Source organism: Pangasianodon hypophthalmus, chromosome 17 (genome assembly GCF_027358585.1).
Source record: "Pangasianodon hypophthalmus isolate fPanHyp1 chromosome 17, fPanHyp1.pri, whole genome shotgun sequence".
NCBI classification, from domain to species: domain Eukaryota; kingdom Metazoa; phylum Chordata; class Actinopteri; order Siluriformes; family Pangasiidae; genus Pangasianodon; species Pangasianodon hypophthalmus.
Window position 1 is genome coordinate 17,331,437 of NC_069726.1, and position 16,740 is coordinate 17,348,176.

The following is a 16,740-nucleotide window of genomic DNA, read 5'->3' on the forward strand; positions in this document are numbered from 1 at the left end:
CACACACACACACCTCACTACCCTTGTGAAGACATTCAATAATTATTATTAATGCAGCTAATTAATGCTATGCTACATCTGAACCTAACCCTAACCTTCAGTAACCAAAAGCAACCTAGTTGGCTCTTTTAGGGTTGTTGTTGTTGTTGTTGTTGTTGTCCTTGTGGTGACCAGTTAAAAATCCCCACAGAAAAATTGGTACTAAACTGTACTCTTCCTTGTGGCCGGCTTGGTATCATTTCACTGTAAAGCCTAAAGTTGTCTTTCCTTAAACAATCGAGTAATCATGACTAAACATTACCTCAAATTAAATAAAAAAAAACTAATTTCGTTTAACTTACCTACAAAATACATAAACTTAAGATTTCATGTATTATGAACTCAAAATTGTGATTCATTAAACTAGCTCACTCTGGTCTTTCTTTGATGTGATTGGCCATGCAAGGAGTTCTGCCTGGCAACAAGAGATCTAATGCACTGATTGGTAGATAATAGCAAAAGGCGGTCCTCTTCACCTGTCTGTTGCTGGTCCTGGTGTAGTCAGATTCAAGAGATCATCATGAATAGGAGAGATGATTATGTGAGTGTTTACAAAGGAATGGCAATCATGTAGAGGATGCTTTGTAAATAAAGTTACATTTTGCTAAAAAGTGTTAATTTCCCCTAGGTACGGAGACTTTTGGGACACTATTTAAGTACACTTGAAATGAACACCACTGTGGCCCACATTTGAATCACAGTCAGTAAGCTATAAAGTACACTATATGAACACCAAGGCAAGTGAACATAATTAATTAAGTACACTATTTGAACACCAAGGTAATTGAACTTAATAATTTAAGTACAGTCTACATGAGCACCAAGTTAAGTGAACTTAAATATACAAGTTGTGGGAGACCCCATTACTCAATTAAACTGAGGGAACGAGTTTATTCAGTCAGTTGAGTACAGTCAACTTGTTAGGGTTTTCAGTGTAACTGGGAAGGTGAATGTGGTGTACCTAAAGTTATCTTTAAAGGTACACCGTATATATGTTTCCAGGTGAAAGATATAAAGGTATAAAAGACGTACCCTTGATGATACCACCCCAGCAACAAGGTAAAGTACAGATTGGTTCCTGACTTTTGGAGTGTGTCTCCTTTAGTCCTCTCCAAGATGTGAAAAAAATGCCCTCACACACACTTCCACTTAGATCCTGTTTGCCTGCTTGTATTTGGTTCAGTCTGGTAAGTTTCAGGTATCATTTTTCTGCATTTGTGGAAAGGGGTTCAGTACAGATTTTTTTTTTCTTGAACATTATTTAATATTTTGTCTATTTGTTAGACCCATAAAGGCTTCCATTTCCAAGTTTCTAGTTAAATAAGGCTCAGGAATGCTAGGGATTTATATATATATATATATATATATATATATATATATATATATATATATATGTGTGTGTGTGTGTGTGTGTGTGTGTGTGTATCAACCTAAATCTCTCAGCAAAAATTGCTAAACTACTTCAACGGAAATTTGTTACCACTGTTGCTAAAACACAAGCCGAGCTGGTCGAGCTAGTAGACTATCTTTGCCAGCAGCTGAGTTATTTTCCAGCTTCTTTATTACTTGACGAAAATTTTAGTCATTAAATGTTTGCCTGAATGTTTTCTAATCACCTTAATGCTCTGTTATTTTCTTAATAAACAACAACTTGTCTATGTTTTAGCATTAGCAGCTGATGGTCTACCAGCTTGACTGGCTCAACCTGTTACAGTTGTAACAGATCACCTTCATGCCTTCACTTTGTGGCACACATATTGCAGAGAGCACACACACTGTATATTTTACTACCTCCCAATATGTATGAACTATACCGCACAATAATTTGTCAACATCTGAAAGCCAAACATTTAGTGAGGAAAAGGTAGTTAAAATTTAGAGAAGCCAGTCAGGCACACTGTGGAACAGGGCAGCAAGGGCTCATGATAGGCTGGTGACATAGTCCAAAGCAGGTAATGAAATTCTTCCCAAGAATCTTAAGAGTTAAACAATCCAGTGCACAAATTTTATTCTTCTTCATATTCAGCAATAAAACACAATTAACAAACACATACTGCAGCAGCAGACACAGGAGTGTTTGTATAAGTGCAGTGTAGCTGGACAGCACTGAGGGCTACAGTGCATTTTCATCCTTAGAGCATTCAGAAAGCTGCTGATCACCAGGTTGCTAACCACTTGATGTCCTCTCCCATGACTGAGATCACACCACTGGCTTCCTGCTGCAGCACAGTCCAAATTTAAAACTGTCGTCCTCACATTACAAACCTCAAAGTGCTATGCACCTTATTATCTACATTCACCATCCACTTTATTAGGAACATCTGTACACCTGCACAGTTATCTAATCAGCTAATCATTGGCAGCAGCGCAGTGCAAAAAAACATGCAGATACAGATCAAGAGCTTCAGTTAATGTTCACATCAAACATCAGAATGAAGAAAATGTGTGATCTCTGTGACTTTGAGTGAGCGACAGTTCTGTGGGTGGAAATGCGTTTTGATAAAAGAGGTCAGAGGAAAATGGACAAATTGGTTTGAACTGCCAGGAAGGATATAGTAACTCATATAATTAGTCTTTACAACCTTGATGAGCAGAAAAGCATCTAAGCATGCACAAAACATTGAAGCTTGCAGTAGATGGGCTACAACAGCAGAAGACCACATCAGGTTCCACTTCTGTCAGCCAAGAACAAGAATCTGAGCCTATCATGGGTACAGACTCACTGAAACTGGACAGTTGAATTCCTGATGTGGTCTTCTGCTGTTGTAGATCATCCACCTCAAGGGCTGATGTATTGTGCAATCTGAGATGCTTGTCTGCTCACCACGGTTGTAAAGAGTGCTTATTTGAGTTACTATAGACTTCCTGTCAGCTCAGACCAGTCTATGTCATTCTCCTCTGAACTCTCTCATCAACAAGGTGTTTCAGCCTGCAGACCTTCCTCTCACACAATGTTTTTTGTTTTTCACACCATTCTGTGTAAACTCTAGAGATTGTTGTGTGTGAAAATCCCAGGAGATCAGCAGTATCTGAAATACTCAAACCAGCCCATCTGGTACCAGATGGCTCAGAACAACACGCTCAGATCTTCAGCGTAATTAGCACAGGTCCTATCATTAGATCTAAGCATGCTTGTGCTCCAGTCTCCTCCTCCTGTGTTTCCATTCCTTCTGTAAAGGTTTAAAGATTTTCCTATTCAGACAGTTTCTAGGAAAATGAACTTTGGCTCTTTTTTTTCTGCACCTTTTTTTTGGGTTGATTGTTCTTTATTATTTTTTTAGGTTTCTGACCTTTGTATTTATTGTTTATGCACATACTCAATTTGCCAAGTTTGAAATCAGCCTTTTTTACCGAGTGGAGCACTGTTCTGCTTGAACCAACATTAATCTCTAGTCCAGGGCTCATCACCTGCAGTTCCTTGGACCTAAACGGAACTGAGTACTTGAGAAATACTGTAGCAGAGCCAACAAATGTAGTTATAGTTCAGCGACAAGATGTAGGGACAAATATAGTTCAGTCAAATTTTTATATTCACAATAATTTTCGAAACATGAACCAACTCGACTTTTGTAGCAGATTCTCTTCTGCAGTTTATCAAATGACGTGTTTATATAAATTTGTAGTTCAGTGACTAGCTACAGGGCTAGAGACATTAGCTCAAAAAGTGGAGAATTTTTACAGACTTTTATAGATTTTTAATTTTATTTACTCTGGTCTGATTAGTGAACTGTGAAAATGTTTTTTTAGATTCAAAAGTGGTGTGCCAGTGTGAAACAAAACAAAACTTCTTTAAATTGTCTTAGTTATAGCCATAAATTAATCATTAATTGTTAGGCAGTAAAAGATAACTTTTGTTGCCATTCAGTCATGTTTTTTTTTTTTTTCAAATCTGAATGCAAATCTTCCAAATGTCTAAATGTAAATGTAAACAGTGGAATGTAAAAGATAACTTCGTACAGTAGTTATTAATTCAGTACTTCACTATTCAACATCCTATGTGCTATTTCCAGCAGAGGATCTGGATCAGCTCAGGATTACCCAGTATCATCATAACCCTACTGAACTGAATCCATCCTTAGAGTATTCATTTCCTGATTGTATTTTGATTTTGATTGTACTAGTAATAGTTAATGCAATATTTTTAATAAACCACTTGAATTAAAGCTGGACGTCTACACTTCAATCACATCTTGATTGCTTCATCTCAAATCCATTGTAGTGGTGTACACAGGCAAAATCATGAAAATTGTGTCACTGTTCAAATATTTACTTAAGACCTACTTAAGTAAATATACCTACTTTGCCTCTGTACATCACCACTTACCAAAGTAATTGGACAAACAAACAATCGTAAATATTAGGATTAATTTTAATACTTGGATGCCAATCCTTTGCAGTCAATGACTGCCTGAAATCTGGAGCCCATGCTGAGTTTCCTCCCTTTAGATGCTTGCCAGGCCTTTACTGCAGTCTTCTGTGAGTGAAAAGCATGCTCAATTGGGTTGAGGTCATCAGACATTTAGGAATATTTAATTTCTTTGCCTTAAGAAGCTCTTGGGTGGCTTTTGTGATACGTTTTGGGTCTGTACTGTGTAGCACTGTCCTATCAGTTTTGCAGCATTTGAATGAATCTGAACAGAAAGTATAGCTCTATACACTTGAGAATTAATTCTGGTACTTCTATTAGCAGTCACATCATCAATACACACCAGTGACCCAGTTACATTGGCACCCGTATATGCCCATGCCATAACACTGCCTCCACATACTTTCACATACCAGATGATGTGGTATGCTTTGGTTCATGAGCCCTTTCCGTACTCTAATTTTCCTATCATTCTGATAGCTTTTTGTTTTGTTTTGTTTTGTTTTAGCAAAGTCTACCAAGCCTTCCTATTCTGGAGTGTTACCAGTGGTTTGCATCTTGAGGTAAACCATCTGTATTTACATTCATGATGGCATCTCTTGATTGTAGACTTTGACAATGATACGCCTACCTCCCCCAGAGTGTTCTTGACTTGGCTGGATGTTGTGAAAGGGTTTTTCTTCAACAAGGAAAGAATTCTGAGAATTCATCCACTTTAGTTGTCTTCCATGGTCTTCAAGGCCTTTTTGTGTTGCTGAGCTCACCAGTGCATTCCTTCTTTTTAAGAATGGGCCAAATTGTTGATTTGGCCACACCTAAAGTTTCTCTGATAGGTCTGTTTTGTTTTTTCAGCCTAATGATGGCCTGATTTCATGATTAACCATTCACTGATCAGTTATGGGTATTACATGGTGGACTATATTATTTGATCTACTGGCCTTCTTGGTGATCTTGAATCATTTAATCACAACGTAGCATAAAATTCCAAACTTTAAGTGGTCAACCATAAATTATGCTTAAAAACAATGAATAGAAAGCAAGTTACACAAGACATTTAATATCTTGTGAATCAGAGGTGAAAATTCAGCATTGGGGATCCAGAGCTTTTTTTTTCTTAGAATAGTGAGTGAGAAAAGAAGATCTTGTTCTTTTATTTATAGGAGCTAACTGAGAAACCTGACTGTTGTCCATTATGTTTGAGATTGTTGAATTTTTTCTCCTAAAAAACGCCATTGTTATGGCACTAGCCATGTCCCCTTGTGACGTCAGCGTAGAACAAAATTGCCGACTTCTCACGGGAGTAATGTAAATATAGCACCAACCAACAAATTAGCACAAGAATTGCTAAGTACATCACAAATAATTTTATACACACATTTAATGTGTTTCACGGAAAACTTTTCCTTTAACTTCTTTAAGCTATGTAAAACATATGTAAATTTGTTTGCTAATGTTAGTGCGAAGAACATATTAACTAAATGATATCTCTCTCTCACTCTCTCTCTCTCAATTATACCCCACCAAATCATTCCATATGCATTACTAAAACAATAAAATCATAAATGTGTATTCAGAACATGGCTTAAAAGTCAATCTCTGTAAGCAGCATTAAAAGTGTAATGCTATTTCTATGACTCAGATTATCACTTATTATTTTTTATTCATTGTCTGGAAGACTAGCTCTAAGCCCAGTCAGTAAATAATATATTTTAACATCACTGTCATGAAAATATTGCAAAAATACCTGCAAGAAAAAGTCGGTTTGCCAGGAATCTAAAAGTAACTTCATTCTTATAGCATGTTACAGACAAAATTAGTTACATGCATTGATGTACACAGAGCAAAAAGTTACACAGCCACACATTAATGCACTTATGGGCATCTACACATGAAAAACTCTTATGTATGAAGGAAATCTATAATTTGCTACTCTATAAAATCCTTCATTTCAACTGATGTGAATGAATGCAAATCATTTCTACTCATGTGACACTTTTTGTAGTGTTCTATGCAATAGTAATCTAAAAATAGGCTATACATTATATAACCCAGGGCATTAATGTAACAAACATGTACAATCCAGATTTTAAAATGGGAGACAATAAAATAGACATTTTCCATGCATTCCCACAAAATCTGTGTAAAATTTTCTATAATATGTATTTTAATATTAGCAACAGGAGAAAATTGACAGTTGGTTTCACATCAGTTTTTTTTCTTTTTAGTGATCTTCTGCCACATTATCTTGCACCTGATAGCTAATATTTGATAACATGAGCAGCAATCCTTCTAGCATGAATGTGTGCTCAAATAGTGCAAATTTACTCATTATGATTTGGATCAATTAGGCCTTGTGTTCATGAAAAGCATGAACAACTTGGACCATTAAAGTGCCTGTTTTTGGTAAAATTACAAAAAGCAGCAAATTTAAGGCAAAGCCTGTGCATGGATATCACTTTATAGGGTAATATTGGGCAAAGGTAAACATAGCATAAATTCACCCTACCTTAAGTGTGCTACAAAATATGTGGATGCATTGGATAATGCTTAAGTTACATGGATTGCCTAACTAAGAAAAAACAAACACTATTCACCAATAAATTCTGAAAGATATGCAAACAAAAAGATTCACATTAACATTAACATCTACTCTCCTATGAAACAGCCAAAAATGTCAGCAGGTTCCAGCTAAATCTAAGCCATCACAATGGTTATCTTGTTTATAATTAACTGCTCTGTGACAGATTAGAAGTAAATGTTTTAAAGAAAGAACACGACACTCCACTTTTACATTGCTGATATATAAGCGGTGCTGAGAGCTCTATGCTGCGTTTGGTTTTCAAGTGCTCCCATCACCTGTCCTTAGCTTCCGAGCCATGATCATCTCTGGCGTGGCTCTCTTCCGGTTGCTGGCGAGGCCGAGCCAGCACATGAGATCGATGAAGCACGTGGTGGGGTTGAAGCGAAAGCCAAATTCACTGGCTGCGTAGTCAAAAGGAAACGTGTGATGGAAGTTGTGGAAACCTTCCCCTGTGAGATGAGAAGATACAATGACCAATGTAAACAGTTTAAAAACAACCATTTTATAACCCTAATAACAATTTATGTAGTCTTTAATCTTAATGAAAAAGGCTTTATATCTTTAATCTTAATGGAAAAGTTCATTTGTGAATCATAGGAGATATGGGCAATCTCACAGCATATTATACTGCATATTAATTTCATAAAAGCATATTTACAGCAGTTATATATTTAAAGACTGAAATAAAATGATATAATAAGTAAGGAATAAAACCCGCAGACGGGTATGCTGTTATAAGAAAATTATCAGTGACAAAGTGTGGCATGATCTATTTTATTCCTTCTCTACCCCAGCAATTTGCTAATGCTAACAAGTTTTAATTTGCTAAAGAATGACATGTACTGTTTATTTGTTTACAGTTATGCCTTAGGTTGTGGAACATCTGCAAACAAGTTAGTTCCTGTTATCACTTATGTTACAGCAGCTGTATACACTTGTTCCCTCACTAACCTCTATTTTGTTCTCTCTTGAAGTTAATAAGACAAAAAATGTTGCTCTGACTATTACAAAACACTGACACTGGAGAGTCCTTCCAAAATTGCTAAATAAATACCTCCTCACAGAAACCTCCACCATGTGAACAATTAGACACATTTTCAAAAATCCAATTATGTGGTGGGTCACAGTGTAAGTTGTTACTATAGAAATAATTATGTGTTAGAACAAGCATATTAATATAATTTGGTGATTTCCCTTGCAGCTTAAACTACTGTCAGAACTGTTGTTATAGAAAATACTTTCTGACCAATCAGATTCGAAAATTCAACAGCACTGTGATATAATAGACACTAACACAACAAAATAAACTTAACTTTAAACTAATTAATTTCAAATCTAAATATCAAACCAGCTATCAGTATTCTCTTTGCAACTGTTTATATTATCAACCCTGGGTTGCAAGTGGTCTTTTGGTCTTAGAATTAGAGGACATTCAAATAAGCAATGATCAATATAACTATTTAAAAAAACATTGTAATAATGTAGTCATTTAGTGGTAACTATTGTCATTATATTGTTTACAGACTCCACCACTCTAAGTGAGCATGCACAAAACCCCCATCACATCACACTACTAGTTCGAAGGAAAAAACATAAATGTACCAATAGTTCCAAAGGTGACAAAGCGGTTTTCTCGAGGGTTGATATTCTTGTTGTAGGGCCGGTTGCCGTACATATGTGCAGCGCTGTTGACTAACCAGGTGATATTGAGAGCAATGGTGTAGCGTAAGATAGAGGCCAGGAAGTATGAGTTCCACATGCTTTCACCCCAGAAGTACCATGGTACCAGAGTAGGCAGGAGGAAGCACATCACCAGCACTGAGATTTTGTAATGTCTAAGTCAAAGAAAATGTAATAGTGTATGAGGTATCGTAATAGTTTATATAGTCTTACCCTTAGTTTATAATGAATTACTTCAGCATACTTTGTTATAAAACAATCAAAAATGTTAGTTTTTTTAGTTCAGCACCTTAGTATATAGTATATAAGTATTCTCTCCCCATTAATACATTGCTTTATTGCTACAATCTGGAACTCAAACTGAATGAACTGGGGTTATACAGTCTATCATCACTCAACACAAAATAGCCCACAATATTGAATCAATAGTTTGCAAAATTATTTACAAATAAAAATGCTAAAGTTGTGATTGCATAAGTATTCACCCCTGTTGCTGTAGGGAAAGCTTTTCATCAGCAGGGACTGGAACAAAATTCAGGGCAATCCTAGAAAAAAAAAACCCTGTTCCTTTCTGGAAGAGCCTTGAGACTGGGGTGGAGGTTGAGCTTCCAACAGGGCCACAACCTTAAGCATACTGCCAAAGCTACACTGGAGTAGTTCAAAAACAAGAACCTGAAAGGCCCAGTCAAATAAGCTCAGACCTCAATTCAAATGAAAATCTGTGGCAAGACTTGAAAATTGCTGTTCACTAATAGTCCCCATCCAATCTGACGCAGCTTGAACAATTTTCCCAAGATAAACTGGCAAAAATCTCAGGATCCAGATGTGCAAAGCTGCTAGAGACATATCCCAGAAGACATGCAGCTATAACTGCAGTCAGGTTCTACCATGTATTGACCTAGGGTTGTGTGAATATTTTGTAGCCAACAAATGCTTTTTATTTAATTAACATTTGTGTCACAACAAAAAAATATTTTGCACCTTCAAACAGTAAAAATCCCAATTAATTCAATTTCAGTCCCAGGTTGTAACAATACAAAATGTGGAAAAGTTTGAGGGGGTGAATACTTATGCAAGGCTCTATAATTTCTCTTCAGGATTACAGCATAGTGGACCTACTTCCTCTGGAACACAACAACAGGGTCAGATAGCAGATCACTGAGGTCCAGCCGTTTGCCCTTCTCAATCACGTCCTTGTGTTTATGCACAAACAGCCAGCCTATATGTGCGAAGAAGAAGCCTCGCTTTGCATTGTGAGGGTCGGCGTCTGTCTCCGAGTATTTGTGATGGGCCCTGTGATCTCTGGACCATTCAAAGATATCGTTCTGAAAAGAAAATAATGTATTATACAGTGAAATCTAGTTAACCATCCTTCTGAAGTTTGAGGAGAGCCATTTTGTCAATTGAGTAACATCTAGATTTAAGTGGGGTGGATAAAAGAACCACTGAAATGAAATGCAAAAAAAGAATGATAAGCTATAAAATAAGCAGAAAATTACTTGCTAATCTCTTTTTGCACTTGAGATAGGCAGTCTATTGGAAATTAAATGCCTAATGTTGGGCCATACCTTACTGCCAGAAGAGGGAAGGATTTTAAATGACTTTATTATTTTTGGAATTGTCTAATGGAGAAAAGTAGTTTTGTCAGCTATTTAACTAGCTGTCTTGGGTGGTGGTAGCTCAGAGGTTAAGACCTTGGACTAATGATTAGAAGGTTGTGAGTTCAAAGCCCAGCACTATCAAGCTGCCACTGCTGGGCCCTTGAGCAAGGCCCTTAACCCTCAACTGCTCAGTTGTAAAAATGAGATAAATATAAGTTGCCCTGGATAAGGGCAAATGCTGTAAACTTTCATGTTTTTTAATTTAATTGTTCACCTTTTTATTTTTAAGACATATTAAAAGGTAAGCCCATACACAGTATATAGACTTTTAATATGTTAAGAACAAAAAACACAACAGAGCATGTAGTTATAGGAAAATAGTCAATGATGCAGTGATTTGATGCCTTACCACGATTATTATTTTAATTGATTGTTATTTTCCTATAACAGCATGTCCTGTCATGTTTTATTCCCATTATACCACAGCAATGTGCCAGCTCTAACAATGTTTTTATTTAATAAAGAATGACTAATACTTTTACCCATTTACACCGACTACTACATTTCAGCCATAACATTAAAAACCACTCACAGGTGAAGTGAATGACATTGATTATCTCATTACAGTGGCACCTGTCAAGGGGTGGGATATATTAGGCAGCAATGAACAGTTAGTTCTCTTGGAAGCAGGAAAAAATGGGCAAGCGTAAGGATCTGAGCAACTTTGACAAGGGCCAAATTGTGATGGCTAGATGACTGAGTCAGAGCATCTCCAAACTGGAAGGTCTTGTGAGGTGTTCCCAGTATGCAGCGCTTAGTAACTACCAAAAGTGGTCCAAGGTGGTCCAACCAGTGAACTGGCAAGAGGGTCATGGGCACCCAAGGCTCACTGATGCACATGGGGAGTGAAGGCTAGCCCATCTGGTGTGATCCCACAGAAGAGCTACTGTAGCACAAATTGCTGAAAAAAGTTAATACTGGCTATGATAGAAAGGTGTGAGAACACACAGTGCATCGCAGCTTGCTGTGTATGGAGCTGCGTATTCGCAGACTGGTCAGAGTGCCCATGCTCTGTCCACTGCCGAAAGCGCCTGGCATGTGAGCATCAGAATTGGACCATGGAGCAATTGAAGAAAGTGGCCTGGTCTGATGAATTGCGTTTTCTTTTACATCATGTGGATGGCCAGGTGCACGTCTGTCGCTTACCAGGGGAAGAGATGGCAGCAGGAAGCACTATGGGAAGAAATCAAGCTGGCAGAGGCAGTGTGATGCTCTGGGCAATGTTCTGCTACCTTTACCTGTACCACCTACCTAAACATTGCTGCAGACCAGAACACCCTTTCATGGCAATGGTATTCCCTAATGGCAGTGGCGTCTCTCAGCAGGATAATGCACCCTGCCACACTGCAAAAACTGTTCAGGAACAATTTCATTGTTTGAGGAACATGACAAAGAATTTAAGGTGTTGACTTGCCTTCCAAATTCCCGAGATCTGAATTTCTGAATTTGAATACCTTTATTGTCATTGCATGTAACATACAACGAAATTTCGTATCTCTCATGGAAATGCAACTATATCCATCTACATTCACACTCATAAAAAACTCAATCCAATAGAGCATCTGTGGTATGTGCTGGACAAACAAGTCCGATCCACCTCGCAACTCACAGGATGTAAAGGCTCTACTGCTAACGTTTTGGTGCCAGATACCACAGCACACCTTCAGAGGTCTTGCCTCGATGGGTCAGAGCTGTTTTGGTGGCACAAGGGGGACCTAGGGGTTTTAATTTTATGGCTGATTGGTGTATAGTTACATATAATGCAATGGACAACTTATTTCCTGTTATCACTTATGTTATAACACCTATAAACAGTTGTTCCCTCTCTATTAAAATTATTAAGACAAAAAAAATGCAGCTTGTCTTGTTATGAGAAACCCTCTTTCCTCTGTCTTGAAGACTCTCCCGTGTCTGAAAATGTAGAGTTATGGGTTTACCTCTGACTTTTACAAAGCTCTAACACTGAAAACTCCTTCTAAAAATGTTAACTAAACATCCCCTCACAGAAAACCACAACACTATATTAACAACTACACACATATTTTAAAATTCAAAATCTGTTTATGTGGAGTTTCCACCATACAAGTCCCATACAAGTTGTTACTATAGAAAAAATAATGTATTAGAACAAGTGCATTAATATAAACCTGTAAATTGCCTTGCAGTCAGAACTACTAAGGAGCACCTGTTATGCAATATTAATCAACTGACCAATCAGAATTGAGAATTTAACAACTCTATGGAAAAATGGCTATCGTTAAGGTCTGCAGTTATTTTTGACACCAACAAACCATTCTGAGTCTTAGAACCTGTGACTAAGAATAATTTTTATATAATCACTGTGTCATTTCTCTGGTTCGTCATAACACAAGAACCATAAGGAATGATTAAAGTTATATAAAATAATAAATAATATTCATGCTGGATGGTTTTGCTTAGAGTGCTTACTCAGTTTTTGCCATTTTCTTACACCAACAACAGTATATGTATCATCAGGCTAAATACTAATCACCTGGAAGGCCATGGAGTTGGCGGCAGCCAGGAAGATCCTTAGAGGCAATTTGGCTTTGTAAGACCTGTGACTCCATAAGCGATGGGCTCCAGCTGTAACCCCAAGGGCTGTGATCATGAAACATATATAGGCTGCAAAGGAAAAGCACAACATAGCAGTCTCCTCATTAAATATCTAAAATACACCAGTCAGCAGAAGACACCTCTGAGCAAAAATGGTAATTTAAGTAGCCTTCAGTCAGTCCAGTTTTGAGGAGGCAACTGGCTAAGCAACACTGTCAATGACTTGACTACAAAAACAATGACTTGTATCAACATTTTCAGCCTACAAAGTGAGTTAAAGCCTAATCAAGAGACTGGAACATGTGCTGCAGCAATGATAAGTGAGGTGAATGAGTTTGTCTGGGAGACGAGGGGTGTGCTCAGTCTCCTCAAGGACTTTGTTTCCATAGAAACTGGACTCTTGCTATTTTTCAGACATGTAATATTGGATTCAGGGTTGCACATACACAAACACACACACCTGATGGTTTTGACATCTACTACATGCACAACACTTTGGTGTGGAGTGTTGGCCTTGGTGATAGCTCTTCCTCCAGCTAAAAGATACCAATGATAATGCTTGCCCAATGCTTGATTAGAAGAATTTTATTTATTGCCAGGACAGTTGACTTGTTTTATTCACACCTGAGCCATTAGCAAAAAGCATTATTGTAGTACCATGCATATCACATCATATCAACATTGGAAAAATAATAGGTTTCCATGTTGCATTAACACAGGCTGCTGGTGGTGTGTTTGTGGTTATTGAAAATTTGTCAGGAATTATTAGTATTTTATGATATTTATTATTATGATAATTATTATTATCATTCACAGATAATGCTAAATGTCCTATTTGCTTATTTTATTTTTTAGGTTTGTAGATGTAGCCTATGCCATTAAATTATTTATATGAGGTGAGGAAAATGGCTCACTGTTTACATTCACGAATGAATACAACCTCATCTGTATGCTTTCTTTAAAATATGGCGCACTGGCAAGATGTTTATACAGGAAGGAAATATGGATTTGGGAAATGTTCAGTACTGCAGAATATTTAATGCGGTAGTAGATGTGATAAGGCCAGAGGTTTGATCCACAAATAAAACCCAGAGCGTTCACTTCATTCTCAGACTTACACCAGATCCAGGTGAAGGGGTGCGCTTTGGGGATGAGGAGCAGGGAGTAAAGTGCGCCGGTATGAAGCAGACCCATGAGAATAACGTTTCTCCAGACGACGCGCTGCCGCTTTGCTCCGTTCAGCTCGCGGCTCTCAGCGCCATCCGGTCCGGCTCGGTCCGCCACCTCACAGCGCTCACGATCCGGAAGTGCGTCCATCTCTAAAATCCAGAAATCACCAAACCAGCGTGGATTTCCAGCCTCCGAGAACCGAAACAAACAAAAGGAAATCAGTAGATATCCATGCGAGTGTGTATCGCGACAGCAGCTGTAGAAAGAGCGCTCCAGGTGGTGACGACCGCGGCACAGACGCAGGATCGCTATTATAGGGTGAAGAGTGTGTGGAAGACCATAAGTGCCAAAATGGATTCAAAACCCTGGCTTATCATGGAGACCAGCAGTGGTGCCACTAATAACACAGAGCAATTGCTGCCTGGTTTCAGCAATGACAGATCAGTTTTCTGGTTCTGCCTGATCCAGCCTGATGCCCTACTTCTCATCATAGCCCCATATGGACAGCCTAAAGATACATGAGATTACTGTGGATGGTAGCACTTAGAAACAAGTGTATCCGTCTGCATCCTGCAGGATTACACACCATGCCGCTTACAAGGTAAGCCCACTGTTACAAGATACGCCCAAAACAGATTACAACCATGCCCCTTACAAGCCACATCCGCTATTACACCCACAACAAATACGTTAAACATCCGCTGGATTACAAACCATGCCCCTTACAAGGCACGTCCACTCATCTGTCTGGATTACACACCATGCCCCTTACAAGGTATGCCCACTGTTACAAGATACGCACAAAACAGATTACAACCATGCCCCTTACAAGCCACATCCGCTATTACACCCACAACAAATACGTAAAACATCCGTCTGGATTACAAACCATGCCCCTTACAAGGCACGTCCACTCATCTGTCTGGATTACACACCATGCCCCTTACAAGGTATGCCCACTGTTACAAGATACGCCCAAAACAGATTACAACCATGCCCCTTACAAGCCACATCCGCTATTACACCCACAACAAATACGTTAAACATCCACTGGATTACAAACCATGCCCCTTACAAGGCACGCCCACTGTTAAAAGGTACGCCCAAAACAAATACATAAATTATCCTTCAGGATTTCAAACCATGCCCCTTACAAGCCACATCCGCTATTACAAGTTACACCCGCAACAAATACATAAAACATCCATCTGGATTACACACCATGCCCCTTACAAGGTACGCCCACTGTTACAAGGTACGCCCAAAACAGATTACAACCATGCCCCTTACAAGCCACATCCGCTATTACAAGTTACACACACAACAAATACGTAAAACATCCGCTGGATTACTAACCATGCCCCTTACAAGGTATGCCCACTGTTACAAAGTACGCCCAAAACAAATACGTAAAACATCTGTCTGGAATACAAACCACACCCCTTACAAGGTACATCCACTATTACAATTTATGCCTACAACAAATACGTAAAACATAGGGTTAGAGTTAGGTTTAGGCTTAGGGTTGGGGGGGAGTGGGCGTGGGAATGTGGTATAGTGTGATTTGCTAGTAGGCGTTCCTTGTAATGGGCGTTCTTTATAATGGGTGTGGTTTGTAGTCTTGCAGGATGCAGACAGACCTTTTTCCTTAGAAACCATTAAGATGGTTTTGCACTCCAACTGCTTTGATAGCTTTAGGACTGCAATTTGCCACGAACAGTTTTGCACTCAAGTCTCCATCAGTGAACAGTTGATAACAAAATAGACTTCAGATGATATAACGAATATCAAACTATAATGAATTTCTTGGTTACACAATTGCACTTTTTGACCACGTAGTACACAGTTATAGAAGGGAGTTTATATATAAAATCGCACTATCCGTTGTCACCCAGATGAGGATGAGTTCCCTTTTGAGTCTGGCTCCTCTCAAGGTATATTCCTCATATTGTCTAATGGAGTTTTTCCTTGCCACCATCACCCTGGGCTTGCTCAGTAGGGATACATTTATAAATTAAAAAATTATATCCTCAATTTATATATGTCTGTAAAGCTGCTTTGTGATAATGTCCATTGTTAAAAGTGCTATACAAATAAAATTGAATTGAATTGAATTTTCTATGGCCCCGTTCACACCTGGCATTACCCTGAATCAGAATCTATTGTCATTGTAGAAGTACGATGAAATTGTGTCTCCCATGTCTCCCATTGTGTCTCTAACACTTACATGCAATAGAAAATAAAATACAAACATTTCACTAGCCAAACATAAACAAAAAAAAATGTATATCCATACATGTACACACACCGAACTATACATGTACATTGACATTCGGGTAGTGCAAGAATAGTGTCTCTATGTGATCCAATTATAAGTGGACAGCGCTAAGTACAGGTGTGAACAGGGTCTCAAAGTCTCAAACTTATTATCTGATCACTCAAACCACATTTGGAGGTGGTCTGGGATGCATATGACCACATAACATTTGTAGTGTGAACACGAAAGTGTCTCAGTGCATTTTGGACAGCAAGGAAGAACCGCCTAATTGACTGTCATTGCCCTAGCAATAAGAGAATATGTAATCATTGTAAGACAGTTCAGAAAAACCACACTGAACAGTAGAGCTCTCCACCGCTAGGTTAATGGATACAAGCTCTGCTATAACAGC

General features: G+C 38.3%; 1 protein-coding gene across 1 annotated transcript; it reads right to left on the reverse strand.

Annotated features, from left to right (window-relative positions):
* Nucleotides 1–5,765: 5,765 nt before the first annotated feature.
* Nucleotides 5,766–14,388, reverse strand: LOC113544180 (stearoyl-CoA desaturase 5). The gene is made up of 5 exons (XM_026942853.3): nucleotides 14,020–14,388; nucleotides 12,840–12,970; nucleotides 9,786–9,991; nucleotides 8,589–8,821; nucleotides 5,766–7,435 (listed from the first exon to the last, which is right to left on the reverse strand). Exons 1-5 carry the CDS (start codon nucleotides 14,216–14,218, stop codon nucleotides 7,245–7,247), a joined length of 960 nt encoding a protein of 319 aa, XP_026798654.1. The 5' UTR covers nucleotides 14,219–14,388; the 3' UTR covers nucleotides 5,766–7,244.
* Between the last annotated feature and the right edge of the window lie 2,352 nt (nucleotides 14,389–16,740).

Coding starts and splice junctions, on each gene's coding strand:
- LOC113544180 (XM_026942853.3), bottom strand. CDS start 14,218: ATGGACGCACTTCCGGATCGTGAGCGCTGTGAGGTGGCGGACCGAGCC. Junction 9,992..12,839: donor CCAACTCCATGGCCTTCCAG/GTGATTAGTATT, acceptor TTTTCTTTTCAG/AACGATATCTTTGAATGGTC. Junction 7,436..8,588: donor TGTCACCTTTGGAACTATTG/GTACATTTATGT, acceptor CTCATCTCACAG/GGGAAGGTTTCCACAACTTC.